The sequence below is a fragment of the Spermophilus citellus genome (assembly GCF_964194105.1).
Source record: "Spermophilus citellus genome assembly, chromosome: 10".
In the NCBI taxonomy this organism is placed as follows: Eukaryota; Metazoa; Chordata; class Mammalia; order Rodentia; family Sciuridae; genus Spermophilus; species Spermophilus citellus.
In genome coordinates, this window is record NC_138197.1 from 78,219,704 (window position 1) to 78,247,274 (window position 27,571).

A 27,571-nucleotide genomic window follows, 5' to 3' on the forward strand; every position below is an offset into this window, starting at 1 on the left:
CCACCCTCATCGCTACCTCCCACTTGGGGGTCGACGTCTTGTTGGACCCGGAAGTGGCTTTGGGTCACGAGGCTTCGCGGAGGCGGTGGGTGAGTCATGCGCGCGCGCGGAGGGGAGTGTGAAGGGGGGAGGGGAGGATGGGGGGGCGGGGATGATGCAATGTTTGGCAACCGGTGTCTGCGCGCGCACGCGCAGGGGACAACGAGGGTGGTGGGAGGTACGGGGGGGGTGGGGGAGAGGAGAGAGGGCGGGGCGCCAGCTCACGGCACCCAACGGCTGCAACGGCTCTCAACTGTGGCCGCCCCTAGGCTGCCTTGTGGAGGCTTATCGCATCTTGTCTCCCCCAAGAACTGCCATTCTGTCACCTAGCGTTACCCCCTTTTTACCTTCCCATAAGGGACTTCCATTTGCCTCGACCCCTCCCTAGATAATGAGCACTTCGGCCCTTGAACCTTCCTCCTTTGAAAGTTTGCATCCGTCCACCTAGATTGACATCTGGAGTCTTCTTAAAGGGATCACCTCTTTTAGCTTCCCAATATTTCCAAAATATGCAAAGGTACTGGAACCCCCTAGGTCGTCCTTTTTCACTTCTCTCAGAAAAGCACCCTTGCCTTGATTCTTGGAGTTTCTGACTAGCCCTGGATATTTCTAGAATTCATGTTCCTAATCTGAACAATACAATCCTGTTTTCCCCGCTTTCACCCACCCCGCCACTGGTGCTCTGGTGCCCTTCATCAAGGATCACGACCCCTCCTTTCCATTGTCCCAGATAACAAGTCCTGTGATTCCCTGCTGAGGAGCTGAGCTGGGCCCTGCCTCCCAGGTGTCTAGGGTCGTGACCTCTACTGTAGAACCTCTCTACCTGGGACGTGCACGCACTTTAGCTCACGACTGGGTTGCCAGAGTCTAGTCTCAGTTTCCCCTCGCTTGCCCAGGGATCCTGACGTTCTCATTTGTAAATTAAATATAACGAGTGGCGAAAGTAAAACGAGAGAACTATGCACTTGGAGACAACTTAAAAGTAAAAAGCACCATGCAAAATATTTTTCTTATGTTTTGAAAATAGGCCATGTGGTGGCCTTTTACATATCCTGTCATACCCTCATGGGGGCAACCAGAGTTTGTTTCAGAGTTTGTTTAAGGACACTGTCCCAAGGCCGGTTGCGACTATTTGGTATAGTAGTGACAGGTCTTTGGCCAGGCTGTTCCGTTGCTCTAGACCTCCATTTCCCCTTCTGTAAATGGAGGTGGGGGTTGGTTGGACCAGATGGTCTCTTCTGGCCTAAAGACAGACCAGGTTGTCAGTGACAGGCAGAGGTCATGTGACTTGACAGGCCGAGGTCGTGTTGTGACATGTTGACCTGGGGAAGGCGGGTCAAGTCCCAGCACACTGTTCGGGAAGCCTTTGGGGCGGGGCGGGGCAAGTCGCGACTTTCATCTTTTGGGGCCGGCCCCGCCCGAATCTGGCATTCCTGGCTCCCCCAACAAACTGTGGCGTTGGAAGGGGCCCCTCCCCGAGGAAGGCTGGGATTGGCCACCGGTGGCCTGGGAAGAGGCACAGATCCTTCCGCGGACGGCGGGGGGGGGGGCCGCGTGGGGTGTTTGTTCTCTTGGGGATTAATGGGAGGTTGTGGGGGAGGGGTAGGCGCGCTCCCGCATGCGCACTGCAGCCCCTCCTGTTGGCTCGCTGCTGTCCGCTGGGCGGGGGCCCGGCCCCGCCCCTCTCCCGTCCGGGCAGCGGCGGCGGCGGCGGCGGCTGCGGCGGTGGCGGCGGCAGCGACGGCGGCGGCGGCAGCAGCCTGCGCGGTGCCTTCTGGGAACGGAATCCCCAGGGCTGCCCCTGGCCCCTATGGCGCATGCGCGGGAGGCCGCTCGGTGATCGGCGGCGGCGGCGGCGCTTCCTGCTAGGACCGGCCGGGGCTGTACCGGAGGCTCGGGCTCCACCGACCCTCCTCCCACCCCCTCCCACTCACCCTCTGGGCCGCGACTGCGCAGGGCGGGGCCGGCCGAACCATGGGCCGCGGTGAGTGCGGGGCCCGGCCCCCCCACCCCGCCCCTCCCCCTCCCCTCCTCCTCCCCTCCCCTTTCCTCTCCTGTCTTCTACCCTCTGCCCCCTTCGCGTCCTCTCGGCCCCTTTCCCCGGCCCCATCCCTACTCCCCCGCCCTCACCTGCCCTCACTGTTTCTCTCTCTCACAGCCTGACTTCTGCCTTCCTCACCTACCTCCCTCAGCGCTTCGCCCACCCTCCGCCCGCCCTCTCCCCAAGTTCCTTCCTACTTCGAGCGCCTTCCCCTCCTCCCTAAGCTGAAGGAAGCAGTCTGGGTGACAGGGCGCCTTGTTATGAGAGGGAAAGTTTGGAAGCCGTCAGTGTGGGGTGTTAGCGATGGAGAGGTTGGGGAGAATACTTGTAGGTTTGAGGGGCATCCCAACATATCAGAGGAGAACGTCACTTGGAGCTAATTGGAGGCCAGCGGGACAGGAGGTTCTGGACCCTCATGCCTTAAGCTTGAGGGAGATTCAGGAGCCTCTTAAGATCCTGGGAGAAGACAGAGTTGTGATTCTAACCTCTCTCAAACCCCAAATGAACTAGATCAGTGATTGTCTGATGGATCTAGTATGGGGGATCTTTGCTGGTACCACCCCAGCTGGCAATTGGGCAATTGTCTAGTTAACCTGTGGCGTTACAGTCTGCATTTTATATGATCTTCCTGGGGAGGGAACAGCAGGGGCCAGAAACTGGGAAACAGTGGCCTGTCATTATAGGAATTTGCCCACACTCTACACACAAAAGTGTCCCTAATGGGATAAAGGGGCCTGGCCCTTCATATGTCTAGAAATGAGGCTATGATTTTTTTGTCCGTTGGAGTTGAGGCACTGATCCTCTGCCTTGTAGGGACTAGGCTTGAAAAGGATGGTTGTGGACTTGGCCAGCAGATCCCTGAGATCTTTATAGGCATTTACTCACATTATTAAGGATCTTTCCTTGAGAGTGTCTTGGGCTGTGGTGCTCTCAAGTTGGGCAGATTTCTGACAGTCCCTTCTCACTCCTTATGGTTGCAGGTGTGGGCTAAGCTGGCAGCCCCGGCTTTAGACTGGACCCCACAATGTTTGCAGAGATGTTCAGGTAGAGTGTTATGGAAGACAACTCTTGCTCATTCTTCCTTCCAGCTTTCTGAGGGACTCCCCTTGCCATTGAGACTTCCCTTGAATTTCCTTGGGTCTGCTCACAACCTTTGCCTTATGGGAGTCCTCCCTCAGGTGCCTAGCCCAGTTTAATCCTCCTAATGCCCACATGGATGTCTGTGTTATCAGGCACGCGGGAGCTGATTACACACAATGAATGGGGGCAATGAGAGCAGTGGAGCAGACAGAGCTGGGGGCCCTGTGGCCACATCTGTCCCCATCGGCTGGCAGCGCTGTGTACGAGAGGGTGCTGTGCTCTATATCAGGTGTGGATCTTCAAAGTTCTCCAAGACCTATCTGCCTAGTTGCCTGGGTTTTCTTTCTCCCACCCCTCTTCTCAAAGCTCTTCAGCATTTTTATTCTGTTATTTCTGAGCTTTTGAATCATTCTCCCTTTTTTTCTTCTCATGTCACTTATTTTCTGCCTTTCCTGGGAAAGTCTTTTTTTTAACTTGGGAACTGTCCTTTAGGGAGTTATCTTCTGAGACATTGTCAGCTAACTTGATATTCTCTGATACTGTCCTCTCCCAGCCCAAGTGGCACAGAGCTGTCTTCCTTGGAGCAAACCCGGAGCTACCTCCTCAGTGATGGGACCTGTAAGTGCGGTCTGGAGTGTCCACTCAATGTCCCTAAGGTGAGAGTTGTGAGGGGTTGAATAGAGTATAGGGATAAGCCAAAAGACTTAATGCAAATAACTGACCTTGGTAGCTCTCCTCACATATTCCATCCCCTCAGGGTTGCTGTCTTTGCCTTCTACTTTACAGGTTTTCAACTTTGACCCTTTGGCCCCGGTGACCCTGGGTGGGGCTGGGGTGGGGCCAGCATCAGAGGAGGACATGACCAAGCTGTGCAACCACCGTCGGAAAGCTGTTGCTATGGCAACTCTGTACCGCAGCATGGAGACCACCTGCTCACACTCTTCTCCTGGTGAGTCTTTTGATCCTTTACCAAAGACTGAGGAAAACCTAAGGGTGGGGAAGGTGCATGGTGGGAGGGGCTCAATGAGAGGTTACACGGAGAAGGATGGAGTTAGGTAAAGAGCTGCTTAGTGGAAAAAGAGCAGGGGAGGTTGGGAACCTGGGGGAGATGGGGCTGAAAAATAGAAAATAAAGTTTTTAGAAGGGAAGCTGCAGGCTGACCTTTCATTTCTCTCTTATTGCAGGAGAGGGAGCAAGCCCCCAGATGTTCCACACTGTGTCCCCAGGGCCTCCCTCTACCCGTCCTTCCTGTCGAGTTCCTTCTATAACTCCACTTAATGGGGGTCCTGGCTCCCTTCCCCAAGAACAACCCTCAGTTCCCCAGGCCTTCCCATCTCTAGCAGGCCCTGGGGGACTCTTCCCACCACCAAGGCTTCCTGATCCAGTTCCTTCTGGGGGCAGCAGCAGCCCCTGTTTTCTCCCAAGGGGCAATGCCCCCTCTCCAGCCCCACCTCCTCCACCTGCTATCAGTCTCAATGCCCCCTCTTACAACTGGGGAACCACTCTCCGATCCAGCCTGGTGCCCTCTGACCTGGGCTCTCCTCCAGCCCCTCATGCCTCTTCCTCACCACCCTCAGACCCTCCTCTCTTCCATTGTAGTGATGCCTTAACACCCCCTCCCCTACCCCCAAGCAATAATCTCCCTGGCCCCTCTGGCCCCCCTGGCCCTGCTACTCAGCCACCAGTGTCTTCAGCCACTATGCACCTGCCCCTGGTCCTGGGACCCCTGGGAGGGGCCCCCACTGTGGAGGGGCCTGGGGCACCCCCCTTCCTTGCTAGCAGCCTACTCTCTGCAGCGGCCAAGGCACAGCATCCCCCACTACCCACTCCCAGCACTTTACAGGGCCGAAGGCCCCGTGCCCAGGCACCCTCAGCTTCCCACTCATCACCCCGTCCCTCTCAGCGTCGTCCCCGCCGACCCCCAACTGTATTGCGATTGCTTGAAGGGGGTAGTCCTCAAAACCCTAGAAGGAGCCGTCCTCGGGCCCCTGCTCCTGTTCCCCCGCCCTTTCCTATTCCAGAGCCATCCCAACCAATTCTCCCTTCTGTGCTGTCCCTGCTGGGACTCCCCACCCCTGGCCCTTCCCACTCTGATGGAAGCTTTAACCTTTTGGGGTCAGATGCACACCTTCCTCCTCCCCCAACCCACTCCTCAGGGAGCCCTCCCCAGCCCAGGCACCCCATCCAACCCTCCCTGCCTGGGACCACCAGTGGCAGCCTCAGCAGTGTGCCAGGTGAGTGTTATGGAACCTTTCCTCAGCCTTGGAGGATAGAGGCAGCCAGGGCATTTAGAGTAAAGTTTTAGAGAGCTCTTCAGTGGTTTTCTGGGCTGGGGCAGGGAGGTTGGGTTCTTTGCTGGGAGAAAAGGGCCTCCCTTAAGCTGAATTTCTATTCTTTTACAGGTGCCCCTGCCCCACCAGCTGCCTCCAAAGCCCCCATAGTCCCTAGCCCTGTGCTTCAAAGCCCATCTGAAGGGCTGGGGATGGGGGCAGGCCCAGCTTGCCCTCTGCCTCCCTTGTCTGGTGGGGAGGCTTTCCCTTTCCCCAGTCCTGAGCAGGGCCTGGCGCTGAGTGGAGCTGGCTTCCCTGGGATGCTGGGGGCCCTGCCTCTCCCTCTGAATCTGGGGCAACCTCCACCTTCTCCATTGCTCAGCCACAGTTTATTTGGCATGCTGGCTGGGGGAGGAGGACAACCTCCCCCTGAACCCCTGCTACCCCCCCCAGGTGGACCTGGCCCCCCTTTAGCCCCGGGCGAGCCTGAAGGGCCTTCCCTTCTGGTAGCTTCCTTGCTTCCACCACCCCCCTCAGACCTTTTGCCACCCCCTTCTGCACCCCCTAGCAACCTCCTTGCCTCTTTCCTGCCCCTGCTGGCCCTGGGCCCTACAGCTGGGGATGGGGAGGGATCTTCAGAGGGTGCTGGGGGTCCAAGTGGGGAACCATTTTCAGGTTTGGGAGACCTCCCCCCCCTGCTTTTCCCTCCCCTTTCAGCCCCCCCTACCCTCATAGCTTTAAATTCCGCGCTGCTGGCTGCCAGCCTGGATCCCCCCTCGGGGACACCCCCCCAGGTGAGAATAGGGGGTGAGTGGGTGGGTAGAACAAGAAATAGAATCAAATGGGCTCTGGGAACCAAAGGCTTTCAGTTTCATACCTGAGTTCTTCCTCAGATGTTTTTGGGGGAGCTTAGTCTGGCTGGGGAGAGGATGGCTGGAAGAATGTAATCTAAATGTATTAAGCATAGCCTGCCTCACTTGAGCTTCAGTCAGGTTGTGTGTATGAGAAAGTAGTATGTCTGTGAACACTTTACAAATGTTAAGTGCAATAACCATTCTTTCTTAGCCCTGTGTCCTGAGTGCCCCCCAACCTGGACCACCTACCTCCAGTGTCACCATGGCAACTACTGACCCGGGGGCCTCCTCTCTGGGCAAGGCCCCCTCCAACTCAGGGAGACCCCCCCAGCTCCTTAGCCCTCTGCTGAGTGCCAGCCTGCTGGGTGAGTCTGAAGGGGAGGACTCTTGGTGTGAAAGAGAGCAATAAAAATTAGGAGCAGAGGTTGGATGGATTGGGGAAGAACTTCTCTGACCACTGGGTAAAGCCTGAAGAAAATAGTAGAATCTGCTTAGCCTAATTGGTTTGCCTAGGGAGGGACCCCTGACTATGATCTCTCAACAGGTGACCTGTCTTCACTAACCAGCAGCCCTGGAACCCTCCCCAGCCTGTTGCAGCCTCCTGGTTCTCTTCTCTCTGGCCAGTTGGGGCTGCAGCTCCTCCCTGGGGGGGGAGCTCCTCCACCCCTCTCAGAGGCTTCTAGTCCCCTAGCCTGCCTGCTACAGAGTCTCCAGGTGAGGGCAGGGATGGTATTTGTCATAAAAATTTTCTAAAACTGGAAATTAAGGGCTGAGTTACGATTAAGAAGGACTGTATTTGAGACTGAGATCTTATTTTTGCCAGCAGATTCCTCCAGAGCAGCCAGAAGCCCCCTGTCTGCCCCCCGAGAGTCCCACCTCAGCCCTTGAACCAGAGCCTGCCCGGCCTCCCCTCAGTGCCTTAGCCCCACCCCATGGTTCTTCTGACCCCCCAGTCCCTGAGCTGCTCACTGGGAGGGGGTCAGGGAAACGGGGCCGGAGGGGAGGAGGGGGACTTAGGGGCATTAATGGTGAGGCCAGGCCGAGCCGGGGCCGAAAGCCTGGCAGCCGGCGGGAGCCTAGCCAACTGGCCCTCAAATGGGGGACACGTGGTGGCTTCAATGGACAAATGGAACGGTCCCCAAGAAGGACCCACCACTGGCAGCATAATGGGGAGCTGGCTGAAGGGGGTGCTGAGCCTAAGGATCCACCCCTTCCTGGGCCCCATTCTGAGGACCTTAAGGTGAGTGCAGAGAGGGAGGTCCCAGCTCAGGGTCTCTGAGGAAAGCCTGGGACCCCCATGCCCTTTTCTCACTTTTCCCATACACACAGTCCATCTTTTCTCAGGTGCCCCTGGGGATAGTCAGAAAGTCTCGTCGTGGCCGGAGGAGAAAATACAAGTGAGTGTTAGGCCCACCCCTATATTGGCCTGGCCTTGTTGGGATTACAAAAATGTCCAAATAGTGTCTTGGTTTTCAAAAAGGGCAGATATTTATTTGAATATGAATAAGGATATTATGCCTTTACTATCCAAATGTAGAAAGTTTCCCACCCAACCTTCTGAAATTCACCTGGTGCTTGGGGAGCTGTTCCTGATCATCTGTGCCCCTTATTGCAGCCCTACCCGGAACAGCAATAGCTCCCGCCAGGATATTACCTTGGAACCCAGCCCTACAACCCGAGTAAGTGTGCATTTGGGTAGGTGTGGATATGGGTAGGAATATGTAAGGGATGAGACAGGAGGAAAGGAGGCTTGAGGGAATGGGGAGAAAATAAAAGACTTCCTTATACCTAGGTGATTGATTACTTCTTCTTTCAACTTCCCCTCTGGTATAGGCGGCTGTCCCTCTGCCTCCCCGGGCCCGCCCTGGCCGTCCTGCCAAAAACAAGAGGAGGAAACTGGCCCCATAGCAGCCATACCTGGAGCTGGATCTGACCCTGATTGGGGAGAGCTGAGTGCTGAGCCTTGGGAGTCCCTGCCAGCCACTTGCACCTGTGGACAGTGGGTGGGGGCACTACTCCCCACTCAGAGCACAAATGCAACCCCTTCCCCTATAATCCCATCCTGAGCCATTGCAGGGGGTAGGGAAGCTCATCCCCTCCCCCCCAAAGCCATGTCACTGAAAAGGCCTGGGGGGGTAGCATATGGCCCTCTCCTCACCAGGCGCTAAGGGGAACACCCCCTTCCCCAGGTCTTTTATTTAAGTTATTTTTGCACAAATGACTCTTTTATATTTAATTCGACTTCATTGCCTCCCTTCTTAAAGCCAGCAGGCTCAGTTTACAAACCTGTGAGCTACTGTTGGCTGCTGCCCTCCTTCCCAGTGAAAGGTACAAAGCAATAAGCATCATGCATCTTCCCCTCATCTCTCCAGTACCCCTCTGCCTCTGGCTCAGGTTGCTCAAAGCACAGATCCCCTCTTACCCTTGTCCCCAGGTTTGAAACACATAGCCTCATTTCAAGGTGTAGCCAGGTTCCCTCTACTTTCCTCTGGGATATAAAAAGGGGGTAAAGGGGCAAAGAGAGCCCTCTGGGTCTCTCCTCCCATACACACTACACTGCCCCTTCTCCCCCCTGCCCCCAATCAAAATGCTCAGAGACGTTGTGATGATGCGACTGAGGATTATGCAACGTGGTCCAACCGGAGCGGCCAGCATGACCAGCTGTCCAGGGGCTGCCTCCTGCCTTTTCTTTTGTAAAGACAAGACCCTTGGGAGTTTTAATTCTGTTTTGTACTTGCCCTATGGGGCCTCCACTGCTTTTCTATGGGAGACACTCTTAATTTAACAGATGAGAATATTTTGAAACTCTGGCTCTGGCTCTGTACTCATTTTTTTTTTTTTTTTTTTTATTTAGTTCTTTGGTAAGAACAGGTTACAACTGAAATCCGTCTTCAGTAGAGAGTGGCTTAGATTGTCTATTGTGCCCTGAATGTCTGTGTCTCAGTGCTGCCTCTTCCCCAGGAAACATAGTAGAAGCTACACAGAGTACAACAGCATTTAATGGTCAGAAACAGTTGTACAATATTATAGTCAGCCACAAAAGCTGTGTTGGAAGCCAGGGCCCAAACCTCCCCCACACCAGGCAAAGCAGTTTTGGCCAGGAGCTGGCATGTAGCTGGGCTCATCTCTTCTTCTCCTGGACCTAAGGGGAGCCCACTTCTAATATCCTCCAGCTACCATTCTGTATTCATCAGGGGAGGGGTATAAACCCCACATGCAAGAACCCTTGCCCCCAGTGTAAAATGGGATGGGATTTTGAGTTATAATGAAGGGAAACCCTATGTAAGCTGTTAACAGAGTTCAGGGGTTACTCCTGATCTCCACCTCTCAAAGGTGCTCACTTTCCCAGCTTCTTCATCCGCTCGTCAATGCTGGCAAAATTCCCCTCAACTGTGGCCAGGTTTTCACGCATGGTTGTCTGCACCTACAAAGTGGGGTAGAGAGGTTTTACACTTGTTGGGTCCAGGTGCTCACCTGGATGAGGAATCTCCAGAAGAAATTCTCTCAAAAAGAAAAGAAAGAAATGGAAAAATAGCTTATGGCCCCCCAAGGTGGATTTTTTTGGTGTGTGATGGGGAACCAGGTATTGAACCCACTCAACCAGGTATTGAACCCACTCAACCATGAAGGACATCCTCAGCCCTTTTTTGCACTTTAAATATTTAGACAAGGTGTCGCTAAGTTGCTGAGGCTGGCTTTGAACTTGTGATCCTCCTGCCTCAGTCTCCCAAGCTGCTGGGATTACAGGTCTGCACCGCCATACTGGAAGGGGAATGTTTACTGCAACAGTTTCCAATGCTACTCTTAGAGTACCATGGGCCTAGCTCAAAGATCTGTAGGACTCCTAAAAATTCCCACCCTGACTTCAAAACAGTTATCTTTTATAGGTAATGAGAACCAAATGAGATTTTGTTGAAATGAGGGTTTCTCTAGTTCAAAATTTTAGAAAATTAAAGAAACACTACTATGCCAAGTACTTTATATGACTTTTCATTTATCTTAATGGTCCTATGATGGTCTCCCAACTTTAATGCTCCCTCCAACACTGAAAATAGTGTCTCCAATGGAAATTGAGGACTTGGTATGTGCTAGGCTTACTAAAAGAATGAACGAATGAAGGTGATGCTCACAGTCCAGGGTCAGAAAGGAAGTGGCAGAGCCAGGTTGGACCCAAGCCTACATTCTTTGCAATGCACTGTGCTCAGGAGCATCTGGAAAAGGACCCCAGGAAAGGTAAAGCCACACTGAGACACAGAGGTAAACAGTAGGTTTTATAAGAAGAAAGATCAACTACCTCCTCACAATTCATCCTTATTGCTGAGGAAGGTACAATTTCCAAATGGAACAACAGGGGTTCATAGGTTAAGTAAGTTGTCAAAGGTCCCACACTGAAAAACAGTATGGAAGATCAAACCAAGCCTCTACCACAACACTGTGCTACAAAATAGGTTAAGGCAAAACCCTATGAGATAAAGCTGGAGAACCTTGTCTCTACATGCTGGAAGAAAGTGATATCAAATCAATAAAGGGGCACACACCTGGGTCAAGAGGGTGGAATTGTCCTTGAGAGAACTGGCAATCATCTGTTGGGTAGTATCCAAATGTGTCAAGAGTTGACCAAACTGCATGGCTACAAAAGAAGAAAGGTATGGTTGAAACTAGAATCCAAGTTGAGAGAGGACAACCAAAGTGGTTCACTTTTCAACTCCTGGAATGACTGGAATCTAGCTTCTCACCTTGCTCATGCAGCTGTTTGATGGTAACAAGTCTTTGTACCAGCTCAGGAAGGGTGGAAGCGATGGGGCTCCAGCGCTGTATGGTTTCATATAGCTGGTGCACCTGGAGGGACATGACAGACTATGGCTGAAGTAGCCAGTGAAGAACCCTCTGACTGCTACTTCACTAGACTGAGGAAGGACCAACAGGCAGAAGGAAGCACTGCCCTGTTCCCCTCAGGTAATTAGAGTACATGGGAGGGCTGGGGATGTGGTTCAGTGATAGAGTGCTTATCCAGCATGTAAGAGGTTCTGGGTTCTATCCCAGTACCACACACACACAGCTTATGGGAGCTGAGAACTGTGTTCTCATGCTTCAGTGTCAGCACTTGGAGAGAGAGCTAAGAGGGTTGAATGGTATGAAGCTAGAGAAGATATCTTCCTGACCTTGCTTTGTGTATCTGCATCCTCCACAGAGGCTTTATGCTTGGCAATCTCATTCACTTTCCCCAGGACACTCTGAAAGCATATTTTGAGGTTGATAGTGAGGGCATCTGGGCTTTCCAAGTCCCAAGCCACCCAGGATCCAATTTGCCTCCCATTTAATACCTGTAGCCGAGCCTCTACTTGGTCTAAAACTGCAAGGTCCAAGGCGCTCACCTTTGCCTGCAAGAGCTCTACAGTTTCCTAGGAAGGATGGGACAAGTGTCACCAAAGAAAAAGACTAAGAAGAGGTCTCTCCTATTCCACCAGAGTTAGTTCAAATATACCTACAGACCCCAAAGTAATTCTTAGACCCAATCTTCAAATCCCCTCTGTAATCCAATATTCCCATTCCTGTCATACTTACCATAAGACAGGCTCCCTGCAGACCTGCAGAAAGGGGATTCTGGTGGGAAAGGGAGGGAAGAAATCAATTGTCCTTCTATCTCCACATGATTACTGCCTTCTCCCATTCTCCTGGTTCTAACACTTGATCCCAGTAACCGAATCCCTTTTCTATCTTCCCAGGTTTGTGTGGAATGTTGTAGACCTTAGGGCTCAGGGTGAAAGATCTAAGTTTCAGACTAAGAATAGGAGAGCACCTGACCTGAGCATCCTGATCACAGCGTACAGTTGCCTCCAGCTCTGTCAGACGCTTCTCAAGTTCTGCAACCTAGGGGAAGGAAGGAGGTAAGATTTGCTATCCACCTCTCTGTTGCTAAGGTGGGAGGAACAAGAACCAGCTCTGCCTGTATGCCATTCCCCACTCCTGCCCCAAGGGACACCTTTCCCTGGACCACATCCCTAGCCACAATCTTAAAATCCTAACTGAAAGTAGATAGGCAAGGGAAATACTGAGAATGAGACATCAAGATGGCTCAGAAGCCTTCCCAGTACCCTCTCCCCAGGTCTGATCCTTCAGAGGGATGCAAGAAAAACTATAGGGCCATGTCTCTCCTGGCCCCCCAATCAACACTATATATATATTTACTTTGGCAGCTTGAGAGAATTTGTCCTGCTCAGGCCGAGAATGTAGTTCGTAAGTGACGAGGCTGCTGTCTGCGGGGGTCCCACTGGTGGTCTTTCCCCCTGAACTCCCTTTGCTGTTCTTTGTTGCTTCCAGCTGCAGCAGTAGGCGCCTGGGTCAGGAGACCAAGTAATAATATCATGACTTGAAGGATGATTCTTTTCTTGCCTTAGCATAATGAACAGCTAGGTCACTTCTCCCCTTAGTTTCCCTGTCAGAAGCTGGCTGAGTCCCTCCATAATTCCAATCAGCAATAATTTCCAACAAAGTGGAGCACCCACTTAGCCAGAGCTCCGTCAGGGTCAGTGAGGTTGATCGCGGCATCTGGTCCCAGCAGCTTCTCCAAGTGAGAAGCAACCAGCTGCTGCTTCAGGGATGCCAGCTGTTTAGCCAGTACCACAGGGGTTAGCTTCTCCTCAGTGGCTGACTCCTTTACTGTTGTCTGGTATGAAAAAAAAAAAGGTACACAATGAGGGGTGGCAGGAATGAATCGAGGGGAAAAAAAAAAAAGTAGAAAGAAAGATCAATAGCCTTAAGGATAAGGATGCCAGGCAGGGTGGTGCACACCTATAATCCCAATCATGAGGCTGAAGTAGGAGGATCATAAGTTCAAGGCCAGCCTGGACAATTTATCGAGACCCTATCTTAAAAACAAAAAGGGCTGTGAACATAGTCCAGAATATCCCTGGTACTACCAGTACCCCAAGGGAAAAGAAGCCTTAAGGACAGTTGTGGCTAAAAGTCACTAGGATGGTTTTTAGCATAGTAAACTTCCTACATAACAATAATGAATGTAGATGTGTATTCCCAAACTCTGAAAACCCTAGTGCCCTTATCCAGGAGCTTAGGGAATATTTCTCTTCCTGCTGGGCTGAAGAGGAGAGAGTATACAGTTACCTTGATTTTCTCAACTTCAGTTGTCAGCTCTTGGACCTCATGCAGTAGTCGCTGGTACTTTTGCTGAGGTGTCTCCTTCACTCCCAGACCCTCTCCAAGCTAAAAGCAAGGATGGACGTTGATGTTACACCTTCCATTCAGAAAGCCTCCAGAATTTATCCAAGCCCTGGGCCTAAGTCATAAGGTATCATATCCCACACTGAATCCTCAACACCCTAGTAAAGAAGATGTGGAGATAGCCCAGAGGTCTGGAGATGCTCCAGAACAAACAGCAGGGGGGAAGAACATGGTCAACTGCATCCTGCTATGTTTCTGAGGAATACAACCAGAGAAACTCAGAATCTGAACTATACTCCTCAATCCCCTATTAAAATGCCTACTAGACAGGATCACCACACCATTCCCATCAACACACACACAACAAACCATCTCATAATCTCCGGATTCATATCCTGTCCTCTTGGTTTTTCCAATGCGATCTGAGAAATCTGCCAAGAAAAGAAGATAGGACTGAGGGCCTAACCTAGGTCCAGGGCAGTCATGATCTCAGGTGACTGTGAAGGATTCCAACAGAGATCTCCCTGAGGAACCCTTTCCCCAGAGCAAAAGTCACTAAGATATGAGGACAGGACACCACTTCTCATGCTTGTCCTCTACGCATCCCCCTCACCCAACTTTCAGCCCAGTCTTACCAAGTCCCTTTGTTCCCACTCTCTTGTCCTTGAACTTGTCATAGGCAGCGTTGGGATTGACAATGATATGCTCCACACTTGTGCTCGTCAGCTCCTCCTGAAGAAATAGGTAGTTCAGGCCAGGGGTTGACTCATTCCCAGTCTAGAAATTCCTCTATCCCACAAAAATCCATATATACTAGAAGACTAGGCTCTAATGTTCCAAAGGGAAAGTAGGAAGAAGGGCGATTTTGTTCTAAACTGCCAACCCAGGCTCAACCTAGGAAACAGAAGCTTCCTGGTAAATTTGGAACCTCCGTTGTATAAATATTAACACCCTGATTCAGCTGGGAACAGAGGCAGCATAACCTCCCCACCCACACTGTACATAAGCCTCCCTGCCCCCACCCCTCCCAGTTATCTGACACATACCATGCACTAAAGGTAAGAAACCAACCTGACCTCTCTTAACCCCCCCCCCTCCCCAAAGTAAATCTGCTTGCCAACTGAACAATCTCCCATTCTTGCTGGAGGAAAGCAGAAGGAAGGCAGGCAGACAGGCTAATAACTAAGTGCAAATATTAGGACTTTCAACCTGCTAAAGGTACGACACCAGCTCTTAGATAGAAAAGGAAGGCCAGCAGAAGGCTTAAGAAGGTTGGTTTCCAGACTGCTGTGAGGTCAGCCAATTCAGGGGATGTAAAAAAGAGGCAAAGGCTTACTGGATAATTTTCTATGGGACATCTTAGTAAAAACAACAAGCAATAGCTGCTTGTCATGAGCATCATGGGCAAGGACCATATGTAAGCCCTGAAATGAAGATGCTGCACTGTTTCTTCACAGAGAAGCTACAGCACCTGCTTTCTCCCCAATCCCTTTTCTACAACCAAAGAGCTGAAGCTCTGCCATAGCAGAGGACATGGCTGAGAGAGTAAAAGAGACTATACCCTAGAAACTGAAGCAGAAGGTTCCCCCTTAATAGATCAATTTTCTGTTCAGTTCCAATAACTAAACCAAGACTGGGCACTCCTGATTCACATCCCTCCTTCAGTCAGAAGACTGACGGCTTTCACTAGAGCACTGAAGGAAGGGGAAAGGAGACTCATGAGTCCCTTTCTGTTGGGGGAGGTATCTCCACTTTCCACAGGAGGAAGGCAAACTGACTCTTCTTTCCTTCACCTAGGAAAATGGTTCTTGACACTGGTTGCACATTAGAATCACTTAAAAAAAAAAACAATTATTTTTTTAAGTGGTCTGGGCCCACTTTTTAAATTCTTATTTAATTGTTATGGAGTAAGGCCAACTTTATCCAGACAATTTTAAACTGCAGTCAGGACAGAACCTCTGCCTGTGTGGCTCTGTGGGAAGGGGAAAGGGGGAAATGGAGGTATACCACAGAGCTAGCAGCAGATAGAGGAAGGGTCTGTCCTTCACCTTTGCTCTGCTATTAGAGAAGGAATCAGTGTGGATATCAGCTTTAAAAATAAAGAGGGAATCAGGCATGGTGGTACATGCCTATAATCCCAGCTGATTGGGTGGCTGAGACAGAAGGATGCAAGTTCAATGCCAACCTCAGCAACTTAGTGAAGCCCTAAGCAACTTATTGAAACTCTGTCTCAAAATTAAAAAAATAAATAAAAAAGAGCTAGGGATGTGGCTCAATAGTTAAGTACCCCTTGGTTCAATCCCTGGAACCAAAAAAAAAAAAAAAAAGATAATAAATAAGAATTATCAACTTTGATCTCTCTTTTTTCTTCAGAGGCTGCTAGATGGAAGGGCAGGAGTTATAGAGGTAGGGAAAACAAAAGGGCTGAATGCCGCACATGAAAGTGCAAATGATTCTCTCTTGAACCTTCTCTGAAAGGGGCTGGGTATGATTGCACAGGCCTGTAATTCTAGTTTTCAGGGAGGCTGAGATAGGATCACAAATTGAGGACTGAGGATGTAACTCAGTAGTGGAAAGCTTGCCCAGCATGTTTGAGGTTCTGGGTCCAAAAACTGAAAAGAACCACCCTCCCCAGCAAAAAATAACATTCTCTGAAATTATAGCTAAAGCACCCATTTGCCAAACAGCCGTGTGGTCTCTGGTTTTTATAAGCTGAGAAGAATTCGGGTTTAGAGTAGACAACCACTTATCTTAAATTGACAAGAATATGCCGCCTCTAGGGGCTGAGGCTGTGGCTCAGTGGTAGAGCACTTGACTGCTGGCATGTGTGAGGCACTGGGTTCAATTCTCAGAACTGCATATAAATAAATAAAGGTCTATCAACAACTAAAAACAGTATTTTTTTTTAAAAAAAGAATATTCCCTCTCTAGCCAGGCATGGTGGTGCATACCTGTAATCCCAACAATTTGGGAGGCTGAGGCAGGATGTTCACAAATTTAAGGTTAACCTGAGCAATTTAGCATGACCCTACCTCAAAATGAAAATAAAAAGAATATGCAACTTCTTCCTGGGCCTGGTGGCACAGGCCTGTAATCCCAGCTACTCAGGAGACTGAAATAGGAGGAACTCAAGTTTGAGGCCAGCCTTGGCAGCATAATGAGATCCTATCTCAAAAAACAAACAAACAAAAAATTAAAAAATTAAAATTTATTTTTAGGGGCTGGGGTTGTGGCTCAGCAGTAGAGCACCTGCCTTGCATCTGGGTTCGATCCTCAGCACCACATAAAAATAAATAAATGAAATAAAGGTATTGTGTCTAACTACCACTAAAAAATAAATTTAAAAAAAAAATTTATTTTAAAAGGTTGAGGATGTGGCTCAATGATAAAGTGCCTGCTTATTATGTACAAGGCCCTGGGTTCAATTCCCAATTACACACACATACACACAAACACACACACCCACACACACACACACACACACACACACAAAGAATATGGGGCTTCTCCCCATGAAAGCCCCAATCAAGGCCACTTTAAATTTTTAAGTCCTTTTAAAAAGAGGAATGGACTGGGCGTGGTGGTCCATGTGCTTGTAATCCCAGCAGCTCAGGAGGCTGAGGCAGGAAGATTGCAAGTTCAAAGCCAGTCTCAGCAACTTAGGCCCTAAACAACTTAGTGGGACTCTGTCTCAAAACAAAAAATAAAAAGGGCTGGGGATGTGGTTCAGTAGTTAAGTGCCCTATGTTCAATCCCTGGTATGAAAGAAAGAGAGAAGGCGGGGGGAGAAGGAAAGGAATGAAAAATAGGGGCTGAGGGTGTATCTCCTTGGTAGAGCTCCTGCCTAGCATGTTCAAGGGCCTAGGGTCTATTCCCAGCACCACACAAAATAAATAAATAAATAAGGAATGAGAGGTATAACCTACAGACCAAGGAAAGAAATCATAACCACCATCTGTTAAGTCATTATTATAGACAGGTGCTATGTAGATGAGAACCTACATTCTTATTTATGTTCCTAAGTAAGGAAAGTGGGGGAAAAAATGTTCCAACACTTGAAAGGTGAAGCTTCACTAGAAAGGTGAAGCTCAGAGATTCTGGACAGACAGAGAAATAAATAGTACTTTTCCCTGCTATATAAATATGACCTGGACAGGACATTGGCATCCTCTGTGAGCCTCTTAGAGGCTATGGCCTCAGGGGACTCAGGTGGGCAGCACACAATAGTTCTCCAGTAGCATCTGCTCCACCAATGTCTAAAAGATCTGGGGCATGGGTTAGGGGTAGTATCATTACAGTGACCTGTGAGACAGGAAAAGTTTGTCAGCTGAGTATAGGACTGAATAGAGGGATGAAAGATTTAGTAGAAACAAAAGGACAGAAAAATAACTGCCCATACAGCACACCCCGTTAAAAAGCAGATGAAAGGTCAGGCTTCTTACCAGCTCCTTGTGGATTCCCCAGAGGTGAGAAAATCAAAAGAGTTAAAAGGAGAGGGAGTTGGGGAATGGGGAGGAGAGAGGGGAAAAAAAGACAAAATTATTATTAGCAAATTGTCACATGCACTATATGACAGTCTTTAAATATACCATACCACAGGGCCCCAGGGGAGCCTAGCAAAATTTGGGGGCCAAAAAATTTTAGCTGGGGTCATCACATACCCCAAGGAAAAGAAGACCATGACACCCTTTCTTCTCTAGTGGTGAGGATGTCATGAAGCTTTGTTATTAACAGCAGCAATCTAGTATCATCTGAGAACTGGGAGTTAGATGTTAGAAGCTAGTAGCATGGAACAGAAAAGTGCAAGAAGGCTGAGGTAGAGGGGAAGTTGTAGAAATGGCAGAATATGGAGCAGAGGATATGGAGACTCTGAGGACCTGTAGCTGATTGAAGGTCCGTAATTCTCAAGGGGGAAGAGTCCCTTCTTAGTTCATGGTCTAAGTCTTCCTGTCTCTTGGTTTCTTTACTTGTGAAAAACTGGACATTTGGATGGCAGAATTAAGTCAAAAGGTACTCCTATGGGTGGTCTAATAGAACTTTAGGCCAGGCAGAACAAGATATGTCAGGTACTGATGGTGATTATAAGGAAACATGAAGTACCCAACTGCAGTCTGGTTCTTATTTTCCACTGCCAGAGAGAGGCAGGGCAAAACCTGGTCCCCTTCACAGCCTAGTATGTATTCATCCTGAGTGGTTGGTAACTCACCCTGCAGCTCTGAGTGATGCTGAGCAATTCTGCCATGATATACTAGCACAAACAGCCCAGAGGACACCAAGCTTCACAGCTACCAGCCTATGAGTATAACATGTTTTTCCAACCCCTTGTTTACAAGTCTCACAGGGGATAGAGAATGGACAAGGGGGAAGGGTGAGAGTATTTTAAAAAGGCCTTATTTTTGTCCAGGCCATAGAGATAAGGTCTCCATTCTAGACAACATTGGTTTAAAACTGCTGGGAGGGGAAATCCAATTGCATGTTCTGCTTTTGTGGAGCTCCGCTGATAGGCAGATGGAAGGAGGGAAGACTGAGTATGGTTACATATACATAAAAAACCCATGGTGGGAAAAAGATAAGTGCTCCCTACTCCAAAATCTAAGCCAGATACATTGACCCTCAACCTTTCCAGTACCTGGCCAATGCCAGGATCCAGCCCAGGCAAGGCTCCTCTTTTAGCCCAGGGAAGAAGTGGCTCCAGGTCCTGTGGTCTAGGCTGGGTTGTCTCCACAGTGGGCTTAAGCACTCACAAGTGCACACATGCAGACACACAAGGGAGGAACACACGCTATGCACTATTTCTCTGATTTGTCTCACCAAGCTAAAACAAGCAGGGGAGAAACTCAAGGGGTTGGGGGGACAACGGGCCATAAACTCAAGTTCAAACAATAAGGAATGGGCAGAATGGGGAGGACAGAAAACTTAAAGGAAAAGGAAAAGTGGTACATTGTTTTTAAATATATACACCACTTCCAGGTCAATCTTATGGTGGGTTGAAGGATAATGAGATTTTGTGAAGAATGTCTATTACTTGGTGTAGTAATAGTTACCATGGACACCTAGTATACCACAATCACCTTGATAGAAAAATTCCAAGTGCCCTGACTCTAAATACCAGTTTACCTGGTACAAGACTCTCAGTCCCTCTCACTAATGGACTCCCAGACTCCCCAGGGCTCTTTGACTAAGTGTCTGGGTCACAGAGGACAAGATCTGAGGTTCTAAATCAGGCAGGGAAGTGACCACTGCTACCCCTGAACCTCTTCAGGCTCTACACCAACATTGCAGGCAGGGAGACTTCAGAACCATGATGACAGGGAAGGTGGAGAGAGCCACAGAATAAAACTGTCCAGGATGGACAAATGCAATGCTGACCATTCATCCATTTCTAAAGGAGGGGTGCAGAAACAGAAAGACTTGCAAAAATACAACACAAATTATCTTAGAACTGCAATATAATACTTCCTTCCCATCCTATGTACGTTACTCTAAAGGCTTAGCATGGGAGAATATTAACATAAGGATTCTTTCCCCAGGAATAATCCCATATAACTAAGAAGGCAAGACTTTGGCTGTCCCTTGTTCTCTGCCCTTGTCTAGAATGTCTCAAAGTTATTCCATAAAAATCTAATTCCATATAGTCTCAAGAAGAAAAAGGCATACCCTTACTAACTCTGATCCCTAAATGCCTCGTTTAAAAGCATCATAGCCTCCATGTTTCTATCCCATCCTCCACTGGACAGTTTTATTCTTCAGACCTCATAAGGGGGAGAGACAATGATTTGTGGATCATAGTTGTTTTTTTAAACCTTGATTAATGATTTTAATAATAAGGCCAGCAGGCTCCTCAGTGACCCAGCTAGGGACTCATTGAAATTAAAAATGATTAGCTACAACAATTGCACAGTGGCAGAGCATTGCATGCGAGGTGGCAGATGAAAAAAAAAACATGCAGAGAAGAAGCACTGAATGGTCTTACTTGTGCAAACTAGTGTCCAGGCAGGGTGGTGAGGAGGGAGGATGGGGGAAGCATTAGGAAAAACTCAGGTTAAGTTCAAGTGCACCAACAGTCAGCGAACACAATCAAGCATTCTCTAGATATTTTAAATTGTAAGGAAGAAAACCTACTGTTTTTCATCTCAGATTGGGGAGTATCCAGCAGCCTCTGCTGGTACCCTACCAAACTATGGCTAATTAACTCTCCATTCTTTTACATAGCATTGGGGGTAATTACACAATAAAGGGAGAAATAAAATCATAATTTTAGTGAGACTTTCTTAAACTTATTCCTCTTGTTCCAGCAGTTCAAAAGCCATGAGCAGAATGCCTCACTGACCCAAGGCAGGCTGTGGGTCTGAGGGAAGGCATTTCATTTGGGAACTAGTTTTCCTAATAAAACATTTTAAGAAAAGTTTCCAAATAAGCCTGCTGCTCTTCAACCCAGGAGTATCTGAAATACAGAGACCTTCCCAGATCATGAAGGAAACGGTGAGTCTGTACAGTTTTCTACCTACTCTTATTTTAGAATATTCTACTTCTGGCTAAAATTGTTTTAAAGGGATTTTAGGAGAAAAATCAGGATCTACTGTAGAAAAACTAAAATCTTCTGCTACTTTTTTCCCCCCATTTCCCCCACTATGGGAATCATAAAACTTTTATGTTTATCTAGCAATTAAGATCTTTAAGGGACATTAAAAGACATTGTTTCCTTCAGTAGTCCAATTTCTTCTGCAGTGAAGAAATCAGAGAAAGGAGGTTAAAGGGCAGTGAGCATCAACACTACCTGATAATCCTTTACAATAAAAATCTGAGGGCTGGAGTTGTGGCTCAGTGGTAGAGCATTTGCCTGGCCTTGGGTTCAATCCTCAGCACCACATGTAAATAAATAAAATAAATGATCCATTTACAACTAAAAAATATCTTTTTAAAAATAAAGTAAATTAAAAAAAAAATCTGGAGACTCTCCAAAATGTTCCACAAGAAGGTGGCCATATTGGTGTCTCCAGGGAAGGGAACTGAGTGGTGTTAGCCAAGGATAGGGGACAGACTTTTCACTACCCTACCTTGAATTTTTTTTTTTGTTTTGTTTTCTGTGCATTTATTATCTATTTTTAAAAATAATAAAATTAGCTAGGTATAGTGGTACATAGTTGTAATCCCAGCAATTTGGGAGGTTGAGGCAGGAGAATCACAAGTTTGAGATCAACCTTGGCAACTTAGTGAGACTCTCAGCAATTTAGCAAGAAGCTCTCAAAACATCAAAAGGACTGGGGATGTAGGACTGGGGTTGTTGTAGAGCAACCCTGGATTTGATTCCCAGCATCAAAAAGACAAAAGAAAAAAAATGCTAATAAAATTAAAGTTGAATGGTAGTGTATGCCTGAAATCACAGCAGCTCAGGAGGCTGAGGCAGGAGGACTGCAAGTTCAAAGCCAGCCTTAGAAAGTTAGCCAGACCCTGTCTCAAAATAAAAAAACAAAAACAGAAGGGGGTTGCTGCTCAGTGGTAAAGTGCCTCTGGATTCAATCCCTGGAACTAAATAAATAAATGAACATATGTAAATAAATAAATAATCAAAGTTAAAAATAATCTGGAGACCAAGGCAGAGAATGCTGTTGTCAGGCATTAAGAGGTAATTGAAAAACTCATATATCATATGCACTGCTATTTGTGCTAGGCCTCAGGCAGGTAGGTGATAAGGGGATGGGTTGCTAATCAGAATGCAGGCCTGGTGGATACAATGTTTCTGGCTGGCTAAGAATACAATTCACTGCTCTTTTGAGTTGCACATTTACTTCAGTATTAAGAGCCATTTATTCAGTTGATTTCCTGAAAGTTGTTCTAAGACCACTGGGATATGCAGGGGCCAGATATTAGCTGTCATCAGGAAACATCAGGCTCCAAAAGCAGCTGAAGGTCTCCCCATTCCACCTACTAATCTCTAATGACAGAGAGTCACTTAGTTGAGCCTCAGGTGATGAAGGCAACTCAACTCCTTCTGTATTTAACCATCCAGCTCCTAGGCACCTCTACACTGGCATCCTGGGCAACATGCCACAGGAGATAAACTCTTGTGGTGTGCCCTCCCCAAAAGTCACTGTACTAGTTGCTACTAAAATAGGCTGCTCTGACTTAGAGGGGAGAAAAGAACCACATATTCAGAGCTACACATTCAGGTTTTCCACACCTACAATGGGCATCATCTTCCTTTTATTAAGAGTTATTCAAGTATCTTCAAAAGGAAAATGAAAATGTAATTTTTTCTTTGAAAAGGAGACTGATGTGACAATTATCCATTTGTATCACAGTTAAGTGACAAAAGGACAGAATTCTGTTCATTATTTCACCATGAAGGCTTGATATTTTATAGGCAGAGCCCAAAATATAAAGAGAGCAATCTTTAAACTGTGGTAGTACAGGGAACTCCTCAGCATACACACTGCTACCTTGTGGGGATGGAGACAGGTTCCTCCCACACTGCTACCCTCTTGGAGTGACAGGTGCAGTCAGGTCCTTGGGCAACATCATATGCATTATCTCCAGATATTTACGCTTGGGGGACAGACTAACATGCCAGCAAGAACAGAAGCCACAAGGAACATACCACTGTGAGAAGGAACAGGGAAGGTGTTCCCTACAATGTAGGAAGCACTTTCACATGGGGAACCAAATAAGGAATAAGTGAGTACGCCAAGCCATACATTATAAATCAGCAACCAGCAATTCCCAGAACTAACCAGCCCCACAGACATGGCCACAGGACTTAAAGACACACCAACTGGGCCATATACTGAGACTGTTCGATGACTTATGGTCGGGCCTTCACTGATATTTCACAGCATCAATGTGACCCCAGCCCAGATCTCTGTGGAAATAAAACCTAAAACATATATACTATAAGAAATGCTCACAGATCTTTGTCTTTGTTGGCACTTACAGAGTTTTACTATATTGATTTCCATTCATTTTTTTCTTCCTTATGTTTTCTATATGTATCCATCTTAATTCTTCCATTATTTCTCATATGTATCCTAATCCCCTCATTAGTCTGGGGCTCCTTGAGGGAAGGGACATTTCCTCCTCTGCATTGCACAAAAATCAACACAGGTGCCAGGCGTGGTAGTGCACACCTGTAATCCTAGAGACTTAGGAAGTTGAGGCAGGAAGATCAAAAGTTTGAGGTCAGCCTCAGCAACATACTGGGGCCCTAAGCAACTCAGTGAGACCCTGTCTCAAAATAAAAAATAAAAAATGCTGGGGATGTGGTTCAGTGATTAAGTGCCCCTGGGTTCAATCCCCAGTACCAAAACCCAAACAAATCAACACAAATTGAACATATTCAATAAACAATGCTAAGTGCTTTTCTCGTGGTTAAAATGTATCTACAGCTAATTCCCTCCTCCTCAGAGTTCTTGGATGCCAAAGTGCTGCCATGACCTCTTCTCTGCTGATATGAAAGGCTTATGTTTTCCCTCAAATTTATTTGGCTCTACCCTTATCTTTTTAGAATCTCCAAATCATTTTCTTATTCCTTGACCAATGAACACTGATATTCACATGGAAGAGTATGTCTCTAGTTTAAAGTCTAGTTCTTGGTAGGTAACTAATGAACACATATTGAGTGAAATAATAAAATAAAAGGCCTACTTTCTACCATCAAACAGATTATATATGTTCGGGTTTTAGGACCCATTGAAATGGGTTAGAACCCAAAAGCCTCATTAAGTTACTAGTCCCAAATGTAATAGTTTTGAGATATTTCAATTTTATTTAAAAGGACCAAGAATCAGGGCTTTGCAAATAGACCTTGTTAGCTGTAATTTCACTGACTTGACTCTCCTTTGGCATTGCTTGTTGGTGGCTGCAAGCTCTGCAACCTACATACCACTCAGGCTGGGGTTGGCATACCCACTTATTGTGGTCGCTTGCCAAAGTAGGGAAAGGATCTATGGGGGAAGAGAGGTCAGAGTCCAAGGAATCCTGAGGCAGCACATAGTCTTACCGCATCAAACTCTGCTTGATCATCCTCAGGTAGGTCGCTGGTTTCATAAACATCTGGTTCGTTCCTGGCCTGCAGGTAGAAGCAGTGACCACCCAACCTCACTACCTAGCATCCACCAACCTCTTACCCGACTCCATTTGAACAAACTAATGGAGAAGGCAGGGTTCTGCGATACCAGGATTCTGTTCTTTCTTCTCCATCTGCCTTACTAATGGCATGTCAGTTCCCTTGTCTCAGTGAAGTGGGGATGACAGCGAGTACAAATTTGACCTAAGGATAAACAGTGAATGTGATAACAAAGATGTTATCCTGAACTTGGACAGGAAGGGTCCTTGGTAATCATTCTGTCCAAGATAGGTGAGGACCTTCCTCGAATTAGGCCCCTGTGATATGGGTTAAGAGTGACTCAGGACCTTAATTCCTAAGGTTCTGTGCCCCAACCCCCACCCCGAGAATGCAGGCAGGGGAGCACAAAAGGAGGGTACACTCCAACTTGTTCATGAGGAGTGAGGGGCAGACAGGTCCCCCAAAAGACAGAATTTCCATCGGGCACAAGAAGGGTTCTGCCACATTAAACCTCTTCCTTTGACAGGATGAAGACCGTCACCAAGTTGTCTGGTGAGTATGTCCAGGGTAGGGATGGGGGGCTTATTGGGAGATTTGGGGGAGGCACGGGTGGTGTCGACACGGATGGCAGAAACACTCGGGCACAAGTGGTAAACACCCTGACGATTTCTGGGCCGAGAAACCGGCGACTGCCGGAAAGGGGGCCTGATGCGCCGTCCGACGGCCAGGCCCAGTCAGGTCAGAGGAGTCCGGAAGGTGCTGCAGCCGGTCGGGGAGAGCCGCAGGAGCCCTTGGGGCGGAAGAGGGGCTGCAGGCGGGAGGGGTCATGGGTTGGTTTCTGTTGGGGGTCCTTGGGAGGTCGGGGGCGCGGTCCTGGGGAGCCAGGGCCGGCCCTGTACTCACAATGCCGGGAAGGTCGGCGTATTTGGGGTCCGCCATGGCGGCGGCGAGGCGGGGCTGGGGGACCGGAGCCTCGGTGGAGCCGGGGCGGGTTATCGGGTAGGGGAGAGATTGGGTCCGGGTCCCCAGCTAAGGCGGCGGCAAAGGGAGCGGCAGAGGAGCGGGAAGTCTCGCGACAGGAGTAGCACACCAGAAGGGTAAAGCAAAAGTCGCGAGAACACCCCGCTACCACACCCCTAGAGACGGTGGGATTGGCGAGAGCGAGGCCAAGCAATGAGGTAATGGCGAGGATCGTCGCCTAGAATTGTGGGATATGTAGTCCTAGCTCTTTGGAGCTTGGGTTGGGAATGCACCTTAGGGAGCTATTTCGTTCAACTTATTTCCTTTAATTTTTACATCAAGTCTGGGAAAGAACTTTTTTAATTCCCGTATTTGACTCCCAGGAATTAGTGACGAGATAAAATCAAGTAGTCATGTCGTGAGGGCTTCAAAAAACAATAGTAATATGTAAAATTTAGTTAAGGCTTAGCATGTTTGGAATGGAAAAGTTAAGCAGTCTTCTTAAGTTAGGACTGTTATATAAAATACAGGACATCTAGTTAAATTTGAATTTCAGATAAAAACTAGTATTGGTGTTTTGTTTTGCTCTGTTTTGTCCAATATTTGAGACACATAAAATTGCTTACCTAAAATTCAAATTTAACTAGATAAATTGCTTTTGTTTTTGTTTTTCAAGTTTGGAAATCCTATCTAAAGTTCACAAATGGATAAATGACGGTTCTGAGTCTGTCTCTAAACGCTCTCTATCCTCTTAATTATTTCATTAATAGTTTCCAGACTTCTGAATTTCGAGGTTCAATAAAATTAAAACAACATACCTTTCTTAAGGACACACATAGTGAAGCTATATTTTTTAATTTACCAGGTAAATATATTACAAATAGAAAACCTACAAGATACCATTGCTATTATTACTTGGTAGAAAAGTAAAAGGACAAATTCTTAGAGTAAAAGTCCTTTGAGACTCAACAAATCCAGCTTTATGTGAAACTCACTACATTGTTCTTTGGGGTTCAGACACACCCATTAAACTTTTCTTTATGACTAGTGACACCTTATGGACTGGCATTTTGCAGCTCCTTTGCTAAGGATGCCACCTTATAGCCCCTGATGGCCTGAAGTTGGGATGTTTCCTGAGTTTGCAGGATGCTGCAACTCAGAAATATTGCCAAACCAAATGACTGGAGAGTTCCTGAGTTTGGAACTCATTGTGTTCTCTCTCCTGGCTCCTCCCCAAGCCTCTGCCTTTTTCTCCCACAGACTACTGCCTTCTTATTCAGTTGCTTCTGCTGGACCCCCTTCCTTCATTTTCCTTAAGATTTAAAGTGGGTTAGAATGTAGGTCCAATCTGGGTAACCTCCTCATTTGAGTGGGTTTTTTTGGGGGGAGGGGTACTCAGGATTGAACTCAGGGGCACTCAACCACTGAGCCACATCCCCAGCTCTATTTTGATTTTATTTGGAGACAGAGTCTGAGTTACTTATCACCTCACTTTTGCTGAGGCTGGCTTTGAACTTGTAATCATCCTGCCTCAGCCTCCCAAGCTGCTGGGATTACAGGTGTGTTCCACTGTGCCCAGGCCTTAGTAGAGTTAGGTCTTATCTGACCATGCCATTAGCCTCTTACCCTTGCCCCGTAATGTCTTAAGTGACTGTAGATATTGACCAATTTCTAAACAGAACTTACATTTCTTCCTCCCTTCTCCCATCATGCTGCTCCTCTCCTTCGCCAAGAGTCTCAACTTCTGCAATCCACTTCTGTGTTGGCTAAAAGAGGCCTGTGATGTGGATAAAAATCAATTTGGGCAGCTTCTGGATAAAAAGCAATTTGGCCAGCTCCTGGATGGTTCCGCTCAGGAGCTGCAGCAGGAGTCTGACCCAAGTGCAGGAAGGACAAGGAACCTCTGGGTGTTTTGTTTTGTTGTTTCCAGAGAAAGGGGAGAAGCAGTGAAGAAAGGGGATGGGGTGTTGGGTAGGGACCCATTGGGTAGGGTCCCTACCCCCTACCCAATGGTAACTTCGACTAGAAACAAACATTCACATTAGGTGCCTAAGCCTACTTGAAACACAAATAAATGCAGATGTTT

General features: G+C 48.0%; 2 protein-coding genes across 7 annotated transcripts; one reads left to right on the forward strand and one right to left on the reverse strand.

Moving 5' to 3' along the window:
- Positions 1-1,704: 1,704 nt before the first annotated feature.
- Positions 1,705-9,094, forward strand: MBD6 (methyl-CpG binding domain protein 6). Of its 5 annotated transcripts, none has more exons than XM_081310294.1 (13): positions 1,707-2,023; positions 3,061-3,124; positions 3,313-3,449; positions 3,714-3,816; positions 3,947-4,109; positions 4,345-5,394; positions 5,563-6,224; positions 6,496-6,649; positions 6,829-6,998; positions 7,108-7,524; positions 7,614-7,681; positions 7,900-7,963; positions 8,118-9,094. In XM_081310294.1, the coding sequence occupies exons 3-13, from the start codon at positions 3,337-3,339 to the stop codon at positions 8,190-8,192; spliced, it is 3,039 nt and encodes a 1,012-aa protein (XP_081166420.1). In that variant the 5' UTR covers positions 1,707-2,023; positions 3,061-3,124; positions 3,313-3,336; the 3' UTR covers positions 8,193-9,094. The 5 variants fall into 5 exon arrangements, with proteins under 5 accessions (XP_081166421.1, XP_081166420.1, XP_081166422.1 ...); XM_081310296.1 differs by having other exon boundaries at positions 1,710-2,023; positions 7,111-7,524; XM_081310297.1 differs by having other exon boundaries at positions 1,718-2,023; positions 7,629-7,681.
- A 281-nt stretch (positions 9,095-9,375) lies between these two features.
- Positions 9,376-25,618, reverse strand: DCTN2 (dynactin subunit 2). 2 transcript variants are annotated; one of them, XM_081310300.1, is made up of 14 exons: positions 25,429-25,618; positions 24,460-24,528; positions 14,099-14,195; positions 13,833-13,894; positions 13,407-13,505; positions 12,791-12,951; positions 12,474-12,621; positions 12,090-12,155; positions 11,850-11,888; positions 11,609-11,686; positions 11,438-11,518; positions 11,021-11,123; positions 10,823-10,914; positions 9,376-9,708 (listed from the first exon to the last, which is right to left on the reverse strand). In XM_081310300.1, the coding sequence occupies exons 1-14, from the start codon at positions 25,462-25,464 to the stop codon at positions 9,622-9,624; spliced, it is 1,218 nt and encodes a 405-aa protein (XP_081166426.1). In that variant the 5' UTR covers positions 25,465-25,618; the 3' UTR covers positions 9,376-9,621. The 2 variants fall into 2 exon arrangements, with proteins under 2 accessions (XP_081166426.1, XP_081166427.1); XM_081310301.1 differs by having other exon boundaries at positions 11,447-11,518; positions 25,429-25,617.
- Between the last annotated feature and the right edge of the window lie 1,953 nt (positions 25,619-27,571).